The sequence below is a fragment of the Lagopus leucura genome, unplaced genomic scaffold (genome assembly GCF_019238085.1).
Source record: "Lagopus leucura isolate 7727_CA_CO unplaced genomic scaffold, USGS_WTPT01 Super-Scaffold_100002, whole genome shotgun sequence".
NCBI classification, from domain to species: domain Eukaryota; kingdom Metazoa; phylum Chordata; class Aves; order Galliformes; family Phasianidae; genus Lagopus; species Lagopus leucura.
In genome coordinates this window covers 23837342-23857443 of record NW_024962263.1, presented here as the reverse complement: position 1 = coordinate 23857443, position 20102 = coordinate 23837342, and the positions used below count along the sequence as shown (strand labels likewise).

General features: G+C 34.5%; 1 protein-coding gene across 1 annotated transcript in view; it reads right to left on the bottom strand.

Annotated features, from left to right (window-relative positions):
* The window catches only part of ABCA13 (ATP binding cassette subfamily A member 13), a 169136-nt gene that overhangs the window by 116824 nt on the left and 32210 nt on the right, over positions 1-20102 (bottom strand). The window contains 9 exon segments of the mRNA XM_042868886.1: positions 945-1084; positions 2810-2987; positions 7342-7506; positions 9701-9895; positions 12447-12568; positions 12836-12912; positions 13869-14041; positions 15291-15429; positions 18035-20037. Of these exon segments, the coding sequence (XP_042724820.1) occupies positions 945-1084; positions 2810-2987; positions 7342-7506; positions 9701-9895; positions 12447-12568; positions 12836-12912; positions 13869-14041; positions 15291-15429; positions 18035-20037 (3192 nt within the window).

The following is a 20102-nucleotide window of genomic DNA, read 5'->3' as shown; positions in this document are numbered from 1 at the left end:
TGGCTTAGGTTATTTTTTTTAATCTCCTAGAGCATAAGTCGGAACACCACAGTGTACTCCATTTACACAGGAAACAGTTATCATATTTAAGGTTACTAAGCCTTTTTGTGCATTGTTTACAAGCAGCTTCTTTTCTTGATCTTAAATGAATTTAAATTGCCATTCCTCCAATAAATAATGTTGTGATATAAAAATGACATCTTTACAAGATAAGTGCAAAATTAGCACAGAACACTAAGATGTATTTAGACTGAGTAACTGCCCCTTCTTTTACCTATGTGCTTCAAAGTTTGCCGTGAACAAACACATAATTGCAGACAATTATGCTCAAACCAGATTACTTGCCATACCAGACAGTAAAATTGTTTAGTGATATCAAGTCATTAACGTTCACATATATATGGCATCTTGGCCAGAAATATTTATAGTATTAGTACTAAAAACATGATCAGGAATGAAACCAAGATGCACTGCAGCCTGTTGTTTTTTTTATGCAGCTCAGTGAGGCTTTTGTTCCTGAGTACCCCTTTCCCACAGCTCTATGTGCTGCTGTGCCCCATAGATAAAATGTTCAGGGCAAAAGCTTACTTGCAGTATCTATATTCTACACATCGATACAGCATGAGTCTCACCACACCTCTGCTAAAATTCTCTTTTTAATCTTCCTATACAAGGATTATGGTACTCTGTAAGAAATTCTCCTTTTCACTCTGAGGTGAAACCAGTGTAACAAGTAGAAAAAAACATTAGGAGAAATATTAAAACTCAAAGCAGGAAAAAGTTGAGAACTCAGGTGGCAAGGTGGTTCCAATTTTCTTGAAAGCAATTATCCAACTGCTTCTACCTCTTCTGAAAGAAATGAAGTACGAAGAACTCCTAAATTGGAGTACAAAGACAAAAAAAAGTAATCAATATATAGAAACAGTGTTGCTTTTGATACACACCTTCTCTATAACCAGGTCAATCATGCTGATGTTTGAATTGTACAATATCTTCCCATGTAATAAAGGTTTCAGGAAAGTCCATACCAAAGCCCCATTTGAAGACTGTAAAATCTCCTGATAAAGCTTCAGACAAAAAGGAGCTGCAAAAACAAAGACAGATCCGTGTTTCAGAAAGTCAACACGGGTGAGGTTGGCTTTATTTATTTATTTTTTTAATCTAAGTCTTTAGTCTTAATTTACGATCTGTCACAGTGACCTGCCAGATATTATCAGCTGACATTAAATAATCACTTCAGATATCCCAGAGTAGAAATTGTTTAACCACTACCTAAAATACCAATTAAAGTTCTGCAACCTCAGTAATTAGGTACAAGAATATAGAGAGCTTCTCACATTAGCTGAAAAACCACTTTCAAAATTCATCTGCCCTAAAGGCTGCGTTAGTGCACTTTAGAGGTAGAGATATGCATGTAAAACCTCTGCACACAAAATTAATGGTGACAGAAGAGTCACCTTAATGAACCACATTCACTCCAGACCCTCAGTTTTTCACCAGATTTCATTCCTACTTAAGAAGGATAATAATCCTTTACAAATACAGCTGTTGCACAGTTTCACTAAGATCTGCAAAATCGCAGGAAAAAATTGCATTAGTCTATGATGCCCAATTTCCTGATTAAAAAAAAAATCTAAATAAGTCACTTTTTCATTCCTACCTGAAACATATTATTGTATACCAGATTAAGTTATTCATACATTGGGATGGAATCACGTCCTTCAAAACGAATGCCAAGGAATTGGCCAAAAGATATCCCAGTTTTCACATGTTGTACTCAAGCAAAGGTGAAGAGTTTACTGTGGGAAACATTTAGATACTTATGCCTAGCTCATGTATACTATTTATTTAAATTATGAGCAGATTTGCAAATATGCCATTAAACATCATTAATAATGCCTTAAGGGAGATTATTATTATTATTGTATATAACAGGAAATTAAGCCAATAATATTTAGATTCAGGCCAGATATAAAAGAAACAAAAGTCAGAAATGTAAAATTTAGAACACCCAGTTCTTTCTTCAGACTTCTATTTTCTTCAAGGAAACATTGCTTACTAATGGCAATCATTGCTAAATGACAGCAAGAAATTAAGAGACTAAACTGCCTACTCAAAAATAGCAATATGCCAAAAAACAGAAGACTTGCTAATTTGAGTTTGTTCTGACTTTCCCACACACAAGTGAACAAGGCTAAGGCAGAGGTTCGGCTCCCTGCTGATATAGCCAAGACAGCAGAAGCAGAGTCCTGTTTCACAGATTCTTTGCATTCTTTTCTTTTATCTAGTCACCAACAAGGTCATTAACAGTATTAAATTAATCAGGATAAGTCAAAAGTATGTTGAAGAAAGGCAGCAGAGGTGAAATTATGAGAGAACAGACATTCTTGGCAGTTGATAAAGAATAGATATTTCAACTATTAAAAACTTATTTTTTCCAGAAAGTCTGCATACTCTACTGCGCAGCACCACCATAATATTATGTTCAAGGAAGAAAGTTATGCAACAATAGATTTTTCCATTTTATACCTCAAAAATGTGTTTGTATGCTAAATGATATTTTCCTTCAAGCAGAATGAGTCTCTAAGGTGTGAATATTCTTATTTATTATTTGAAAGGACAAGAAACAACTAGAACTTCTTGCGTCTCATCACAATTCTCTCTCAGTAGCAAAGCTTCTATTGATCGTCCCTTGTGTTTAGGTTTACAATATCAACTGAGTTGTCAACTGGCATTTTCCATTTAAACAGGAAAAAGTATTCAAGCTCTGAAAGTATATGTGCATCTTGTGATCAATAGGTTTTCTCACTTGAATCTTCAGGAATCCCATATTTTCCCATATCGTCCTCTAAGAGCCCTGTGATTCTGGGCATATCAACAAATAGGTTTGCATTGCTGAAAAACGGAGATTCTTCTTTACATACTGCCTTGATTACAGACTCCAGCGATCCAACAGCTGAACTTCTGAACCACCCACCTTGCAAGAACTAGAACAAATACAGATGAACCAGTTACTTTTTGTAGCTTCAGGAAGTACTCCTGGTGTTCTCACAATCTAAGGAAATCAACAAAACTGAACTATTGAAACTGCTTACAAGAACGAGGGCTTGCTGTGCTCTTTTCTGCTTTCGTGATCGCCTTTGTCATGGGGGGAAAAAAAAGCTACCGTAGTTTTAGTTGACAGTTGAAAGACAGTAACATATTATTACATTAATAAAAAAATACTTGCATTGGGTAGACTCAAAAGAAATGGAAATATCAAAGCAACTGGACTACAGCTTTCACAAAGTCTACTCCACACAAAGTAGAAACAACTGAAGTCAATTTGCATATGAATACTCACATTGAAAACAGTTGCTAAAACAAACAAAAAAAACCGTGCATTACGAAAACCCAGTTTTCAATATATCTTTTAACTTCTTAGATATACTTCTAGATTTTGCACATCCTGAATCATACCAGTATTTACAATTACCACTTGCTCAAGACTAGCATCTAATGAGGAGAGCAATCTGACTGCTTTTATGGCTTAAGAACCATCATTAACCACACTTCAAAAATGTGCAGCTTCATTCTTCAGATAACATGCTCAGTTGCAACTGGTGTCCAGTGGTAAACTACACAGGTGCAAAAGAGGATACATCTAGAAGAAAATGTGCTGCAAAAGTATAACTGAAGAATGTATTGAACCACATGGTACACATCACTTTTGCAGATGCATGTGAAGAACATAACTGGATTGTCAGATAGCATTCGAGACTGCAAAGGTTGTAAACAGAAAAAGTGTTTTGATATGTTAGTAAAGAAAATTGATGCTGATATTAACATTTGATTCACTGGAGTTTTTTTTTGTTTTGTTTTGTTGTATTCAACAGCAGTGTCATTTTTCAAAATAGTACAGTTCTTTACATAAATAATAGATCACGGACAGTTTAGAGGTTATGCTGTTAGAAACTGTTTATTGTGATCAAAGCGTTTACTCAAGTGGCAGGTGCTTCTTTGTTAATTCCTAGAGAAATATACTAACAAGCGTTATTATTTAAAACACCTGACATCAGAACCTGACTTTTTGCGTATGTACATAATAAACAAGTTAACTTTAGATTTCATAGCACCATTACCTACAACTCTGGACTCAAAATGCTGGTAACAAGAAATAAACTTCATAAACTGAATAAAGTAATTTTGTTTCCTTGTGACAGCACGAGAAGGGTGAGCTCTGTTTCAGTCAAAGAGCACAAACTCCCTAATTAATTCTGGTTTCAATCAAAATGACTTGAATTTCAAATAATGAATATTTATACAGTGAGCTGCCACCATCAGATTGGAATCTACTAAATGCCTTTCAACTAAAGATCCAATGAATCAATAGAATGTTTCCTAAAATTTTGCTTTGATAAAATGGAAGAACTACGTAGGATGTATATTCATAAAATTTATCTTTGATCCACTAGTTCTAGATTAAGCTAAATGAAGTATGCCCACAATCAAGGCTTTTACACTGAAACAAGTAGTCTCTCATTAAAAAAAAAAAGAAAATTAAAAAAATCAGTCAAGTCAGTTGCCAACTAACTTAAGGAAAAGGAAAGTGGGCACCAAAGATTAAAAAGTTATCTGTAACTAGATGCAATTTGCAAACAGGCAAGAAAAACCTTCATAATATTGGGATTTCTGACCTAACTGAACAGCTGCATACCTAGAAAGAATATGAAAAGCAAAAAAAAATTTAAAGAGCTAATTCATCTGGAGTAGAAATATCAGCTATTCAACAAAGAAAACCCAAAAGTCAAAGTAAATTACAGCTTACAAAGAAAATTTCAAAAATCCAGAATTATTACGGAGCAGACAAAATAAAAAATACATATATTTTCCTGAAAAAGTAGAGGGAGATTAAAGATCATACAAATTCTGATGAAACAAAAGGGTAAAGGGCAACATACAAAAATAGATATTCTTACTTCTGGACAGAGACATGAACAAGAAATCTGTATTGTATTGACATCAGCAGAATTGGAAAAAAAAATGGCAAAATTGGCTTACTTGGGTAAAAATTTGTCTGAACTATCAAAATTTAGATAGCAATATTTGAAAGAAAAGTAGAAAGCAAATCTGTACTTAATGATGAGTGGCACAGTGCCCCAGGAGATAATGGCACTTTATTGTGATGTTTAATATGGCAAGACAACACAACACATTTTACTATGGAGACAAACAGTATATGAAGAGTAGAAGTTAATGCTTTATCAAATTATTGCTCCAGACCAACACAATATTTATTTCAGAAGCCAAATGATTTTTCCTGAAAAAGACATATGCTGTCTCTAGTTCAGGTAAACACTACAAATTGATTAATGTACTTATCCTAGAAAGCATTAATCGATATTAATCCAATATCTATGCAGTGGATAAAAAATGGCCTTAAGAAGATATTGCAGGGATCCTTACAAAGAAGAAAATATTGAATCACAGAAGTTCCTAATGTTTTTCCTGAGGCTGAACTTAAGTTCCCTTCAATGAATTTTCTAGTTCTGAAATGAGAAGTAAACTACAGAAATTTGCTTATCATCCAAAATCTGAAGGCACTACAGGGAAAAGAACACTGTATTGGAAGAAGCCAGTTACCTGATTAAAGTAAGCCAAGTATAATTCCCAGTGCTAAACATTATTTATCAACTGAAATCATTAGTTGCTATTATAAAATAAAGTTTACTGATCCTTGATGAAATAAGAGGTTCAAATGTATGCAGCTGATGGAAAAGATGACTCCCAAAATTAGCAAGTCATTTTAGTAGGCATGGATATGAATAAACAGAACTACAAGTCTCCAGCCATACCTTCCCTAAGGACGGAACATATCTCTGAGCCCCAACATTTAAGATTAACCTTAACACAGCGTGTGAAGATGATCCTAGCATGTGTGAGACAATCAAGAGATGGTAACAGGAAAAAAAAAAAAAAAAAAAAAAAAAAAAAAAAAAGCTAGAAAAAATCCATTTAACCTAGGAAAATAGAAGAAGACTATGATTTGTGTTCTACAAATGCGTGGGCAAATCAGAAGTTGTAACAGCTACATGACATTTTTTATACAATAATAAATTTGCTAGTGCTGGATAAATTGAAGTCATAATTTTATATATTTGCAACTTCAAGAAGCTTCTCAGTAGTGATAGTTTTAACACAGATCTTGTTACATTTAGCAGAGGGGTAACAGAATGAGGCAGCCTTTCACGCTCAACAGCATTCAATAATTCAGCACCTGTTGTTCTGTCCTGGCCTTACCTAGTCCTGAGAAACAAATAGGCCAAAAATTCACCTTGACATAGAAGTAAATAACTTATAACAACGAACAAACAAGCAAAAATAATGATTGAAATCAGCATTGTTTTTCGCTCAAGGGAGTTACCCGTTCACTCAATGAGAGTAGCAGTAGAAAGTGGCTCTGTATTCCAGTTATTATTGGCAGAGACTCAGATTTTATGTAATCTTTTATTGAAGTGTGTAGAATACCAGTTCAGCTTCACACTTTACAGATACTAAAATATTATTTCTTGCTTTTCAGTTTGAGACAAAAAAAATCTATATCTGTTATTTTAAATCATACTTAAAAAATTTTTTCAGTTAGAGATTAGAAAAGAATCTGTCTTACTCCCTGTTGAATTTCTATGTATTTTTTGCTTCAGAAAGCTGTGCTGCTTTAATTGGTGATGTTTCTGGGTCTCTGAACTATTTCTTACTGGCTATCAGAAAAATAAAAATCCAAAAGAATTTTGGATTTCTTTGAAAGTAGAGGAAAATATTTAAGGAGAAAAGTACATACACAGTTTAGCCACAATTACTTAGCAGCACAAGATTGGCCACTACAGAAAAGACAAGAAAACAAAATAAATAAGAATTAAAGGTAGTTATTAGAAAGCAGAAAAATGCAGTTGATCCTGAAAAGGATATCTGTATAGCAATGGGATTCTCAGGAGCAATAGTAGGTAATAAAGAAGAAAAATTGGCTCACTCCTTCCAACAACCAGTGACAGTGCAAGAGAAGTGTAATCTCTGTGTAATGCTACTCCCCCAACTGCTAATACTTGAATGAGTGAGGTCGATCCAGCCTCCAACCCTTCCAATCACTCACGTACACTGCATGCACCTGAGCCTCCTGGATTAGCTATGCCATCTCACCTGGTGCTTAACCATTGGTTCAGGCTGTTACCTGGCAATTCCACTGCAGACTAAAAAATAAGCAATTTTTACTTGTTCAGTAAGGAGGAGGAGCAATCCTCCTTCTTATCATACATCCCAAACATCAAAATGGAAATTAAGTTTGCATAGTGAAAATCATACACATACCTGTTGCAGTGCAGAGATGTCAAACATCCCAATGTTTTGAATTGCTTGAAGGAACACTGGGAGGTTTTCCATTACGTGCTGGACTTTATTAAGAAGAGAGCTGATACTAGAGACCACATCCAGTAATGTGCTTAGTACATTGCTCATCTCAGAAGGTATCTTATTCTTGGAAGAGAAGGAAAATACATGGCAACATATTTCATGTAGAAGAAGGAATTTTAAACTATTGATGAAACATTCAAAATTATTTTATTTCTAAACCTGATTATTAAATGTTCCTGCAAACCTCATTTAACAAAACTCCCTAGTACTCTCAAAATTCACCTAAAGAATTCTATCTAGAAATTCTAGAACTGGCCTAAGACGAATTAGAAATGTAAATCCAGGTAATATGCTTATAGCTGCCAAGATGGAGAGCTGTCCTACCCAACTTCCACACTAATGGTGTCTGCAACATTCTGCCTTCTTAGAATCCAGTGTAAATGATATCTTTTCTTTCAACAGGTTAAGTGTGTCTAGTGCAACAGTTTAATATTTTTAAAATATAAGTTAAATTAAATCTAGTGGCTTTAGGAATCATATTAGAAAACGCACTTTTCTTTCATATTGTTCCTCCCTTTCCATTTTTAGTATATAATGCCTTTTACATAAAATAATTACATGAATTTCATTCCTTCCTTGACAGAAGTTCAACTGGCCTTTTGCTGATGTCGCCATGCACGTTTTGGCACTAAGAGTTTGCTTTCTCTCCTTTATTTTTATAGGCCATTTTTACATTATGGTAATGCAAACTGATTAAGTTATGTCCCTATGCATGATAATAAAAAACAACATAATCTCATTATATACTCCCATCTGCTTCTTCTATCTTTATTGTATCCACCTGTCTTTGAATAAGACACTTTCTACTATAATAACATCTACTCCTAATATTCCTTTCAGATTTCACCTACACTCATATATTAAAAAAAATACCATGTAATAAACCTGTATTTGATTAAAAAGTTAGCAAAACCTCCACAATAATTTAGGATGAGCTGAAAAAAAAATTTTCTTCTATGCTAGGAACTCATTATGCTTCATTAGAGTTCAGTAGAAGATAGTACTGTTTTTTCTTCCTTTTGGCCACTGTAGGTTGGAATTCACTCCAGAAAGCAGAATTTTATTCTTGGAAGCATTATTTTCTGTTGTGTTTTTTTGTTGTGTTTTTTTTTTTTGTTTGTTTGTTTGTTTGATGTTTTTTGTTTTTTTTTGTTTTTTGTTTTTTTTTATATAGCTTTGAATGCAGCACATAAAATAAATACAGGATCTGTGGTAGTCAAATTATTCTTCCAGACTATTCTGTAAGTAACTTTCCACTATTTGTACTTGATAGTATTTTATTTACAGTGACCCAAAAGATCTGAAATAAACAACTATCACCAATTCCATCCAATAACTTTTCTCTAACAAGTGGAAACATCCCTCTGAAAACCCACATTCAATTCCAGATAATCTACAGATCTCAACACAGCACATATTTGCTGCAGACTTCTGCATCCCCATCATTTTAATTTTGGCACTGTATTATTCCCATTATTTTCCAGGGGTATACAAACACTGTCTTCTATTATGATAAGTTCTCTAAAACTTTTCTACCAGGGTAAATTGCTGTAGAGTGTTTTCAGTTAGATTAAACAGAGCAGATGCCAACAGACAAAGCTGAATTGTCATCATTCGGTTGTGCTAATTGTTGTTAATAACCACAGAAATGTTCTGAACCAGTCAAAAGTTATCTGACTTAGATCACATGAAATATGGCTGGTTTGCCCTTACAGAGAGAGTCATCCTCTGAGCTGGAAAAACATATTTACATCATTCCTGAAGAAACCACCTGACTTTCCAGCAGGATTACTACCAAAAAAATATGTTCCAGGGTGATACAATTTTGTCTTAGGAAATAAGTTTGTAATGCACAGAATGAGGATTCCTATGCTTGTTTTTCATTCCAGTGATGTCAAATCAGTGTTTCACAAAAACTAACAAGTGACTAATCATATGAACTGCAAACTTTGCAAAAGATTAATACAGCTAAATCTCTGACCTCCTGTGTTTTCTCTGTTGCTTTCATAATTAACTCCTCACTGATAATTTTCCTGAGGAAGCAAGTATGGAATACAATAAGATCTACCAACCCCGTTCAACTATGTTTGCTTTGCTGAGCTAAATGAGGACAAAAAGGACTACATGGCTAGTGCTAGCTTCCACAGAAAAGGATATTTGAAGCAACAAAATACTATATTTGTTAATTGTACTATTTATCTCCCTTCATGCTTTAAGCCACCTTCAAATGAAAAGCATAGAAACTGAATGATCTTACCGTGTAAATTATATGGCGTAAGTTCAAATTCTGTATAATCAGTACAAATGTGGTATACAGATCCAGTGCTGGTAAAGAACACAATTCTTCCACTGCCAGGGAGGTTTTGCTCTTTTCAGATAGCTTGAGGAGGAGGCTAAGTACTTCTTCATCACATCTTTGAGTGAAGGCTATCACAAAGGCACTGTAAAAAACCTATCAGAATGTATGCATATTAAATGTTTGTCTTCCTGGAATGCTTGACCTTCCTCTGTAGTAAATAAAATGAGAATTTTTCAAGTAGCATAGCAATTTGCAGTTCTCAACAAAACTGAAAGAATGAACTATCCAGCTCTCTATCAGATTGGTATGCTTTCATTTGATATTCTTATAAATAGATGAAGTGTGTTTCTAATAAACATTCATTTTTATTTGTGAACAGGTCAATTATATGGCCACTGATACCTTAAAGCGGGCATATTTAGAACACTGCCTATATATGTTCTAGCAGATAAACCTCTTTGTAGCAGAAACACCTGAATATCAAAACACAGATATGTGAATCATTGTAAAATCAAACAGTATGGACTTTTTTCAGATCACAGATTTAACACTTAGGGATGCCTACGTGTCACAATGATCACTCTGAGCCAGCTCACATTTCTTAGTCCAAAACTCCTTTGAGGTGTTACTGTTTAACAGAAGAAGGGACAAAAACCTAAGCAGATCTATGGTAAGACTACAATAAAATTTGCTGAAATAATGATTTTCTTTTCTTCTAATAAAAATGTCACAGAAAGGCAAATGCTTTCAGCCCAGATATATAAGCAGTTCTTAGCTTCTCTTTCTTGTGAAATGTCTGAAAGAAAGCAAATGGCAGCAAGTCCAGGAAAATGACAGTTTAGAGCCACAGTACAGAACTCAGGGCTCCATTACAGTACTCCCTGGGACAGCATCCACTTGCACTTCTTCCATTTAATGCTGATAGCAGCATCCAGTGATGGAAATGATTCATAAGAAAATCTAACTAGGACCCACAGTTGGCCAATATGCAATTTAATTCTTTATTTCCTGTGAACATTTTAATCTGCAACCTTTTGAATTTCAGACATTTTTCCATAATTTTGTCATCATAGAATCATGATGCCAAATCATTTCCCACACTTTTAAATTTACACTTTTTTTTTGTGCATGTACAGAGACCAGAATATGAGTGTAAATATAATTCTGCCTGTAGCATAAAAAGGTATTGATTTGGATTTCTTGTTTTGATGGAAATCTGACTCTGTTATGCAATTTGAAATTCATATCCTTATTCCCACATGAACATTACAGTTTCACTCCAGTTCTTATCCATTCAGTACTTCATCTACTGGACCAAGTCCTTCAGGACTCATTTTGCAGCCTTGTGAGTACCAGAGCTACGCCAAACTCTTTATGTTCAGTAAATAAATGCTTATAATCTTGAGATTAAAGGTTCTGCATAGTTTTAAAACACAATCCCATTGCTATAAGAATGCCTAGTGCATAACTCTGAGATAGAAAGCTAAGTGCAGCAAGCATGAGCAGCTTACAGGCTTACTCTTACCATCCCAGAAGCAAGCACAGTAGCGCTATACAGTCACAGACACACACGGCTGCACATGCCTGTGAGTGTCACTAGTTTTTTCCAACAATGGCAACATAATCTATGCTTAAAATAGTTATAGCTTAGAAAATTATTTGTATGTAATCGCTAAGAGACACAGTTCATAGTGCACCAACTGAACAGGGGGAAGATTTAAGTGCATATACATAGAAAAAGAATTCTGTATAAATACACAGATGTGAGATGTGTACATATATCTTAACTCTACGTAGTACTTTGCTAGGAAAAAAAAAAAAAAAATGAAGATAGGAAATCATTAGCGAATTCAGTCATTTAACATTATTCCAAAAGATCAAGGTGCACAGAATCCCATTTAACTGAATCACTTCCAGATGACTTCTCTCATTACCACTTATGGTATCAAAATAACAAGCTAACAATAAAGGCAGCCATAACACCAAAGAAGTAGAAGAACAAATCATCTGTAAGTAGTCACAACTGTATGAACTGCCTTTTTAAAAGCCACACTTTTCACAAACAAAACTTGCAATCATTTCTGCAAGTAGAACATCAGTGACATCCAGTGGCTGCTTGATTGACCTCATCAGTTTATGCCAAATCATTTCAGTCACACAGGCATTAACAGGAAAGAAAACTTTCAGTTAGTCAGCAGTTATTATTTCTACTGTATGATCACAGGGATCACAGGAAACAGCAGCAAATGTAGTATACACACAGGCCTTCCCTCAGAGAACTTCTTCAATCCACTTTTTAGACAATATATAATGGACAAGTAAAGAAGATAAATAAAAGTGAAGCAAAATTCACACAAAAAGATAAGAACAATGAGGAGCACACCAAAGAATACAAAACAAATCTGACTGCTCGTTACAAGATTCAAATGAGGAAAGACAAAAACCAACAGAATAGCAAAACTCAAATTCAGTGTCAGCACAAAGTGAAACAGTGCTGAGAGTAATGAAGCAGCCCAATTTAGGCAAGACTGGTGCTACTATAAAAATTGTTGTCTTAATATTTCACATTGTCATTTTCAAGTCCCAAATCTCATGAACTTTCACATAGAAGTTACAAATGAAAACAGAAGATTTCACATATAATTCATCTTTTGTTTCATTTGGCTCTGGGTTATTGTGTTAACACTTCTTTTTCATCTTTTACCTTTGAAAAAGAGATATTAGCTTCCAAAATGCTACTGATAGTTTCTTCAGAGATGTTGACAGAAGAAAGAATGTCCAGCCTCAATTCAGTAATATTCTGCACATAATCTTTGACTTTCATATCTGCAAGAAAATAAAAATAAGAGCTATCCAACCTGCTTAATTAAGTGTCCCAGAAACTGCAGCCTCTTCTCTAGATTTTTTATGAGAGGGCATAAAGGGCATTAAAACTTCATACTGTATAAGTTACTTCTGTTTCAAATTTAAAGGTCACTCTCCATAAGGAACATCCCTCAATAGTCTGCAAACTACAACACTCTCTTGCAAAAAAAAAAAAAGAAAAAAAAAAGAAAGTAGAGATTCAAAGTGTTGAGGAAAACCATAACTCACCATTTAAAAGATTAAAATTGCTCAGAAAAGCTACCACAGGATTTTCTGACAACTGTATCTCCCAATTTTCAATCAGTCTGTAATGACAACCATAGATTCACGCTTTACCAGAATTAAATCATTGACTTCAGTATGTATATGAAGTATTATGAACAATGAAACAGTCCTGAAGAAAAAGGTCAGACACATTACGCTCTGTGTGCACGCTGCACATGCAGAAAGCACCTCCACACACCTCTGTATGTTGCTTTTATGTAATGCAGAGACTATCAAATTCCTTCCCTGGATCAGAATGTCATGATGGGAAGATGTCTGTGCTTGCAGTGCTCTACAAAAAATGGCTTACAGAGAAGCACAGGTCTAGTAACATCCCACTTCCATACTTTTTACTGAGCACAGAGTTTTAAAACCTAGAGATGCAAAGCATTCTCATTACAGATTAATTAATTCTAATTCTAAGCAGAGAATTCAGAGCGTTCACACTTCAGAAATTATTTACTATTAAAACACTGGGTATTCATTCTACAGTCTATAAGAAAAACCCCAGGGCCCACATTCCTCCACGTTATTTCAATAATTCATACAGAGTTTTTAATCCTATTATAAAAATAATCAAACCACAATAGCAACAATTACAAGAGCAGCCACTTCTAACTGACAATTAATTTGAAATACAATCAATTTGAAATATGTAGTAGTTGTTTTATTAAATTACTTAAAATCTATTATTTTTCCTCAAGTAATTAAGCAACTATTTGAAATTATTTGGAGCTCAATCCTGACAGTTTACAAGCACTCATGAACCAAAAGATTAGATGTAAGTGCTCAGCAAAAGTATGAAGTAACCAGAATTTTGCTCAATAGCAACTTAAATAATATCTGCATTGTATTTGCTCAATTTTCAGTTACACAAACAACAAAAAAAGAGACTGATTAAAAGTATTTATCCTCTAACTACAAAATATAGAACACGTGCACAAAATAGCATCACTAATAAGAACCATTTGGGGTACTGAGATGTAAGAGGCTTTACTTTTGCAAGCGTCTCTGGATGTTCTCCAACATTAGTTGACAATCACAGGTGCCATCAGTAGTATTCTGTAAGGCTCTCAGGAAGCTCTCTAGATTATCAGAAAGTTTTAGGTTTACATATGCCATGCTCTCACAGTCTCCCTTGTTGAAAATCTTCCACATTCTTTCAATACTCTGCAAAACACAGTAATCATTTTGTTAGCAAATTCATGAGATCATGTTATTGATTGATATGGGTAGTCTTAGCAATCTAATAATGCATATTTTCAATATGACAATATGAATAAAGTACTACTAATTTACTCAAGTACTACTAATTTACTCACATTATTGGAAACTGGGCAAAGATTTTCCAGAACCCAAGAGTTCTCAAAGATTTGAGTTTTGTGTAGTGAAAAATTGTTGTGAATTGACCTAACATCAAGGGGGCTCATCCCATAACAGAAATTTCAACATTTTTACTAGAAATTTCATTTCAATAAAATTGCTTTTATTTTAGGCTCACCATTTTCTTATTTTCCGTCAGCAAACTGAAAATTCGGGATACCTATATACAAGAGTTTTCTTGCATCATGCACTGTTGTTAATTTTCACTTATTTTTTCTCCTGAATATTCACATTTCTGATCTTGCTATTTTATTTTTGCAGAAGTTTGTCACAGTACAATGGAGACTAGAGAAATACATTTCTTCAGCAAATGCCTACTTTAAGATATGAGTGCTGCCTCTTTTGCCTGTTTACCTTAAAACAATGAATTTCCATTCATGTCAGCAAGTTCTCCAGGTAGACAGAATACAGACTAGAAGAACTATTTCATGAAAAGAGGAGGTAAATTCTGCACTAAAAGCATCAAGTGAGTATTTTGTACATGTGTGCACAGATGTGCACACATCTATGTGTGATAACCAAAGCTCTGGATGAATCAAACTAAATGCCAGATGCTACTGCCTCCCAACCCAGACTGCAGGTAATTTCATGCACTGTTAAAAAAATAAAAATGTGGATCCCCATCTGGTAACCACAATTGCCATTTTTGAATTGAACAGCTTTATATTTAGCTTGATTTTCCAGCTGTTCCTGTAAAAGTTTTAAAGTATAAATGTACTCTTATTCCTGAGATTAGCACTATCATAAAACTTAGAAAAACTAAAATGGGCTGCTGTTTGGTACTGAATGGCAATTCAGTTATTCTAGCTACTGTAATTCAAGTTATATTTACAGCTTTTAAAGCTCATTAATTTGAGGAATTCCTTCTGTGTATCACTATAACATGCATTAGAACTACACCCATACAAACATCAGTTTCATACAGCCCTGTGGGGACAGATCATTTCAAAAGCAGGAGATAAAATCATCTGACATTAGTCTTCCAAGTATAACATATTCTTCAAGCAACACCTATAGGTGTGAAAACAGTTCAAACCTGATAATGGTCTTGAACCAGAGTGATTCCTTCAATTATAGAGATTATTAAGTGACGCATCATGCCATCTTTACACTTCATAACAACACAGAAAAGGTTGCCAGTGACAACTGGTTCTTCTGTAAGATAGAGTCCAAAGCTTAATCATTTAAAAATGCATACATATTGGTCTGCAAATGAAAAATTAACCAAACAAAAAGGAACAGAAAAAGGTGGGATTTTTTTCTAAAAGCAAATAAACATAAAAGTCTGATGTGTTTAAGGCATTAAGAAATATTTCTGACCAACTTTATTTTCCATTAGAGTGCAAGAAGGGCTTGTTAGATTAAGTTCCCACTGCTGTTCACCATTACATAATAAGAAATTATACCCTTATGTCAATGCAAGGCCTTTCTCAGTGTGTTCAAATTTAATGCCAACATGAAAAAGTAAGTCAAAGGCATTCATACCAAATACTTTGTTCAAGTTATTGAGCTGTGGCTAGCCAATCCGCTGCTTTAGTGGTATTATAGTCTACCCGTAATCTACTCAGAAGCGGGAGGTAAAACTTCCTTTATACATTTGCTCAGTTTTTCATTTCTATTAGCTGAATGCTTTCTGGCTCCAACTCTTGATCATTAAAAAACTCCATAATTTTATTCACTTCGCTAATCCAATAGAAAAAAATCCAGCAAAAAAATATGGGACAAAACCCAAATGCCTATACAGACTTCCACTTGTCCTGAGAGTTGAATCAAAGAAAGAAGGAAGAGGTCCTGGTGAGTTAGAGCAAGCCCAGGAAGCAGGGAAAGAGTATGTGCCTAAAAATGATAGGAGAGGAGCTGCAAGACCAACTGCTTTCACTCAGACTTTTAATCATTATGGCCACTCCAGAAACCATCCCTCTATGAGATCAAACTGTTTTCCTGTGCCTTTGCTGGTTTCTTTTCCCTGCATTAGTATACTTGCACTGCTCTGCATCGCCCAAATTAATTCATTTTTATAAATTTTCTCAGAGTAAAGTCTTAACAATACAACTAGTGCACACAGTGATCCAAACAGCCACAACCATGGTAACCAACCTGAGAAGATTTTAAGAATATTCAAAATGGCAAACTGCAACTTATGCAATAGTAGAACACTAGTAGGTTGCAAATGTTGCTGAAGAATTTGACATATTTTAGATGCTCTGTGGAAAGATTAATGAAAAAGTGTTATTTTCATAATGAATGTACCATAACAAATTTCCAGTGACTACATACAACTACAATCATTAATGAACCATGATAGGATTTTAATATTAACAGTTATACGACTAGCCATTAATCCAATATTTGTCTGAATTGTTTCAGAGTCAGAACATAACGTTTCCATGGAATTAAAAAACAGTTTTTCATCAAGATAAAATATCATCAAGTATTTTAGTAAAATCATAACTATTGTTAAGCTAGTTTTCAGAAACACATTGCTCACAGTACCTCCTGAATGAGAGCAAAGAGCAGAACACACAACACCTCTGAAAATCAGCATTTTGGAAAAATAAACCACATTTCTAGCATTGATTTTCATTTTTCAATGGATTGGGCTAATACCATATTTGCATAAAAATGAATCTCCAATTTCTAAATAACATATTAGAGTCACACAACAACTTCATTACACTGTTTCTCTGTTATGCTACATGAGTAGGACCACCGGTCCCATCAATAAGACCACCTAGAACTGTCTGAAGCAACCGTCTCACGAGATTCACTGAGCATTACTTAAATGCAGCAACTCTGGTCTAGCAGCACTTCTATTAAATAAGTTGTTAGTAAATATTTCCCCAGAGGAGAAATCCTCTGCTGCTAGCCTAGATTATATTTGAGGAACCTGACAAAAGTGATCATGGGCTGTTTCCTTCAGAAATTACATTTCTCATACTGAACACCTTAATATGTATTAACCATAATGCATACAGATGATTGTGTATACATGTATAAAACTGTATGTATCAACTATATATTATATATATTTATATATTGACTGAAAAAAATTAATATTCAAATACATTTTCGTGTATATATATTATACATGTAAGTATATGTACTGTACTCATACCCTCTAAGGGACATATTGTTTGCTTAAGACATCATCAATTTAAGTTATTTTTATTCAATCCTAGCCACAGTTTTCAAAAGAAGGATTTCTCAAAACATCAATAGAAACCCTTTTGTTTTTTTCCCCTGACATCAAGAACTAATTGCTTCCTGAATTTTCTCACCACTGAAGAAAATGAATACATGTGCTGTAATCTGTTTTTTGTTTTCCAGTGTGCAAAATCAATTGCTTGAAGAGTTAGTGCAGGAATCTGAATTACTTTGTGTATGATTTCAAAGCACTTGTTCATTCAAACCCTGAGGCCTAGTCACAAGAATATGAACAGTTTGTCAGTTGTAAAAAGCTTGAATAAAACTGTGGTTTGGTTTTCAGAGCTGAGAAGTTTTTAAAGCAACTAATTTCTTGAAATAGTTGATCCTGTAATTCCAAAGAAATCACCTTGATCATCAATACAGATCACTAAGCACATCAAGAACTTGAACCATGTGATATAATTTGATACATCTACTGTACACAACATAACATGAAACACAATATTGCTTTATACAAAGGCACAAATATGAAATACTATAATAATAAAAAACTGAGCAAGCTGCATACGAAGAGTTCTTTTGTCACTGCTGGGTTTTGGCACACGTTTACAGTAGTACATAGAAATTGCTTACCTCAAATCCTTTCCTAAAGCTACGTTCTTCCTGTTATGCTCTGTGAAATATGCAAATGTAATTTGCAACACTTCTTGCATGATCTCCAGAGTTCTGCTTTGTGACAGAGTAGAAACATTTTCGTATTGCGCATTATCAAAAAATGAATCAATGAAGTCAACTATCTTACGCTCAGTACTGTTTGCATGCAGAGCTTCTTTTGTAACAGCAAGGTCATCAATCATATGAAAGAGAAAGTTCTGAAAAACTGAATTAGCAATATAAGTAGTATCCAGTATCTCTCTGCTAAGATGATCATTAACAAACAACATATCGGTGTAATCTTCTTTAGATTTATTTTGGAATAGTTCCAGAAAGTCAATAATATCTTTAACAACCAGCAGTAGGTCTGATGATTTTTCTTTAGCCATAAGAAGGACTAGAGGTTGCATCACTTTAGAATAATTTTGATTATTACACTCACACAGAAAGCTGTTCATAATCTCTTGTACGTCTTCAAGTTTTCTTAACGCAGCCTCTACAGATGATGTATTAAACTGCTGTATTAACACATCAAAAGTCACTGAAGAGGACCGTCCAGTGGCTAACCTTAATAGCTGAAACTCTTGGTCTATTACTGCAAGTGATTGTCTCACATTGAAATTCAACAACAAATCTTTTGTTCTTTTAACTACAGGAAACCAGATGTTCTCGATGTTATCAGATATATTGTTGTTTCCATTTAAAGATGATAATACCATGAGTATCGAGTAAGCTTGATTTTCAACAGAAGACAAAGTCATGAAAGGCTGAACTACAGAAAGAAAAGAATGGACAGCTTCTGTATCCAAAAGTCCAGAAACTTCAGTTGTCATGTTCTTGACATAAGGTAAAACAGTCTCTATAAGCGATATGCTTGAGTGCCTGCTCCAGCTTAAGCCACCATAAAGATCATTCAGCTGCTCAAGAACATATTCAGACATCTCTATTTCTGCTGCCGGCACACTACTCAGAGTTTCCATGATTTCTAAAGCCACTTTTCTCTTTGACGTGGAAGAACAGTTGACAGTTGAGTTTGTATTATTTGCCTGCAGAGGCACAGCATAGCGGTATAGCTCATTCCAAAAAGCTAGCAGTTCTTTAAGAAGTGTACCATTTATATGATGGAGCTCAGAAAACTTCAAAAGAATAGAGTTCCATTCTTTAATCTGATGAATAAAGCAAGTGAGATTATGAATAATGTCAGTCTGAAAATCTTCCATAGTGCACAAGAAGCTGTCATTCAGAGTAACAAGTTTCACTTCTTTGTGTAAGACTGCATTGTGATTCAGAGGAAAATTACTTTGCATAAAGTCACAAGGTTTGGAAGTGGGATCACTCTGAAGTGTTACCATTCTGAGAATCCAGCAGAATTCTGCAGAAAAACAAATTGAGGCCTCTGCGGGTTCATTAGGCACATCTGTCAGTGCCTCTAATAACATTAGTAGACTTTCTACTTGATTAGAGATTTCTTCCTTTGTAAACATTGACATTTTTGCTTCTTGAGTCAGTGCAAAAGTATACACATCAGCTAGTACTTCTGTTATGTTCCCATGAGCTAGACTTTCCATAACGCTGATGACATCAAGGAGAAGATAGAACACCTCTTCTACATCAGAGAGATCCTCTTGAAAAAGTTGCGTGATGTGCCATAAACCAGTCAGGTTCCAATTACATGAACTGTTCTCAAATGCATCCCACCAGTCTATTAACATCTCTAACTCAGAACTCCCCCTATGCAGAGGTTTGATATTTTTAAAGAAATTGTCCAAGCCCATCTGGACTTGTTTGAATTGACCTATCAAGAACTCAATATCCATGTTCTTCAGATTTTGCACCAAGGTTATCATGTGCTCTAGAAACTCTCTACCATTTCTTATTGGAAAACTAGCAAGGCTTGAAGACTTGAAAATTTTGAGACCTACCAGTTTACCATTCAGAGCTGCTTTTTCTGTCAGTCTCTCAAGAAGTGTATTATATTCACCCTGCAATTCATGAGGCAAGCTTGAATTGAATTTATTGAGTTTACTAAGCACAACTTGAAATATCT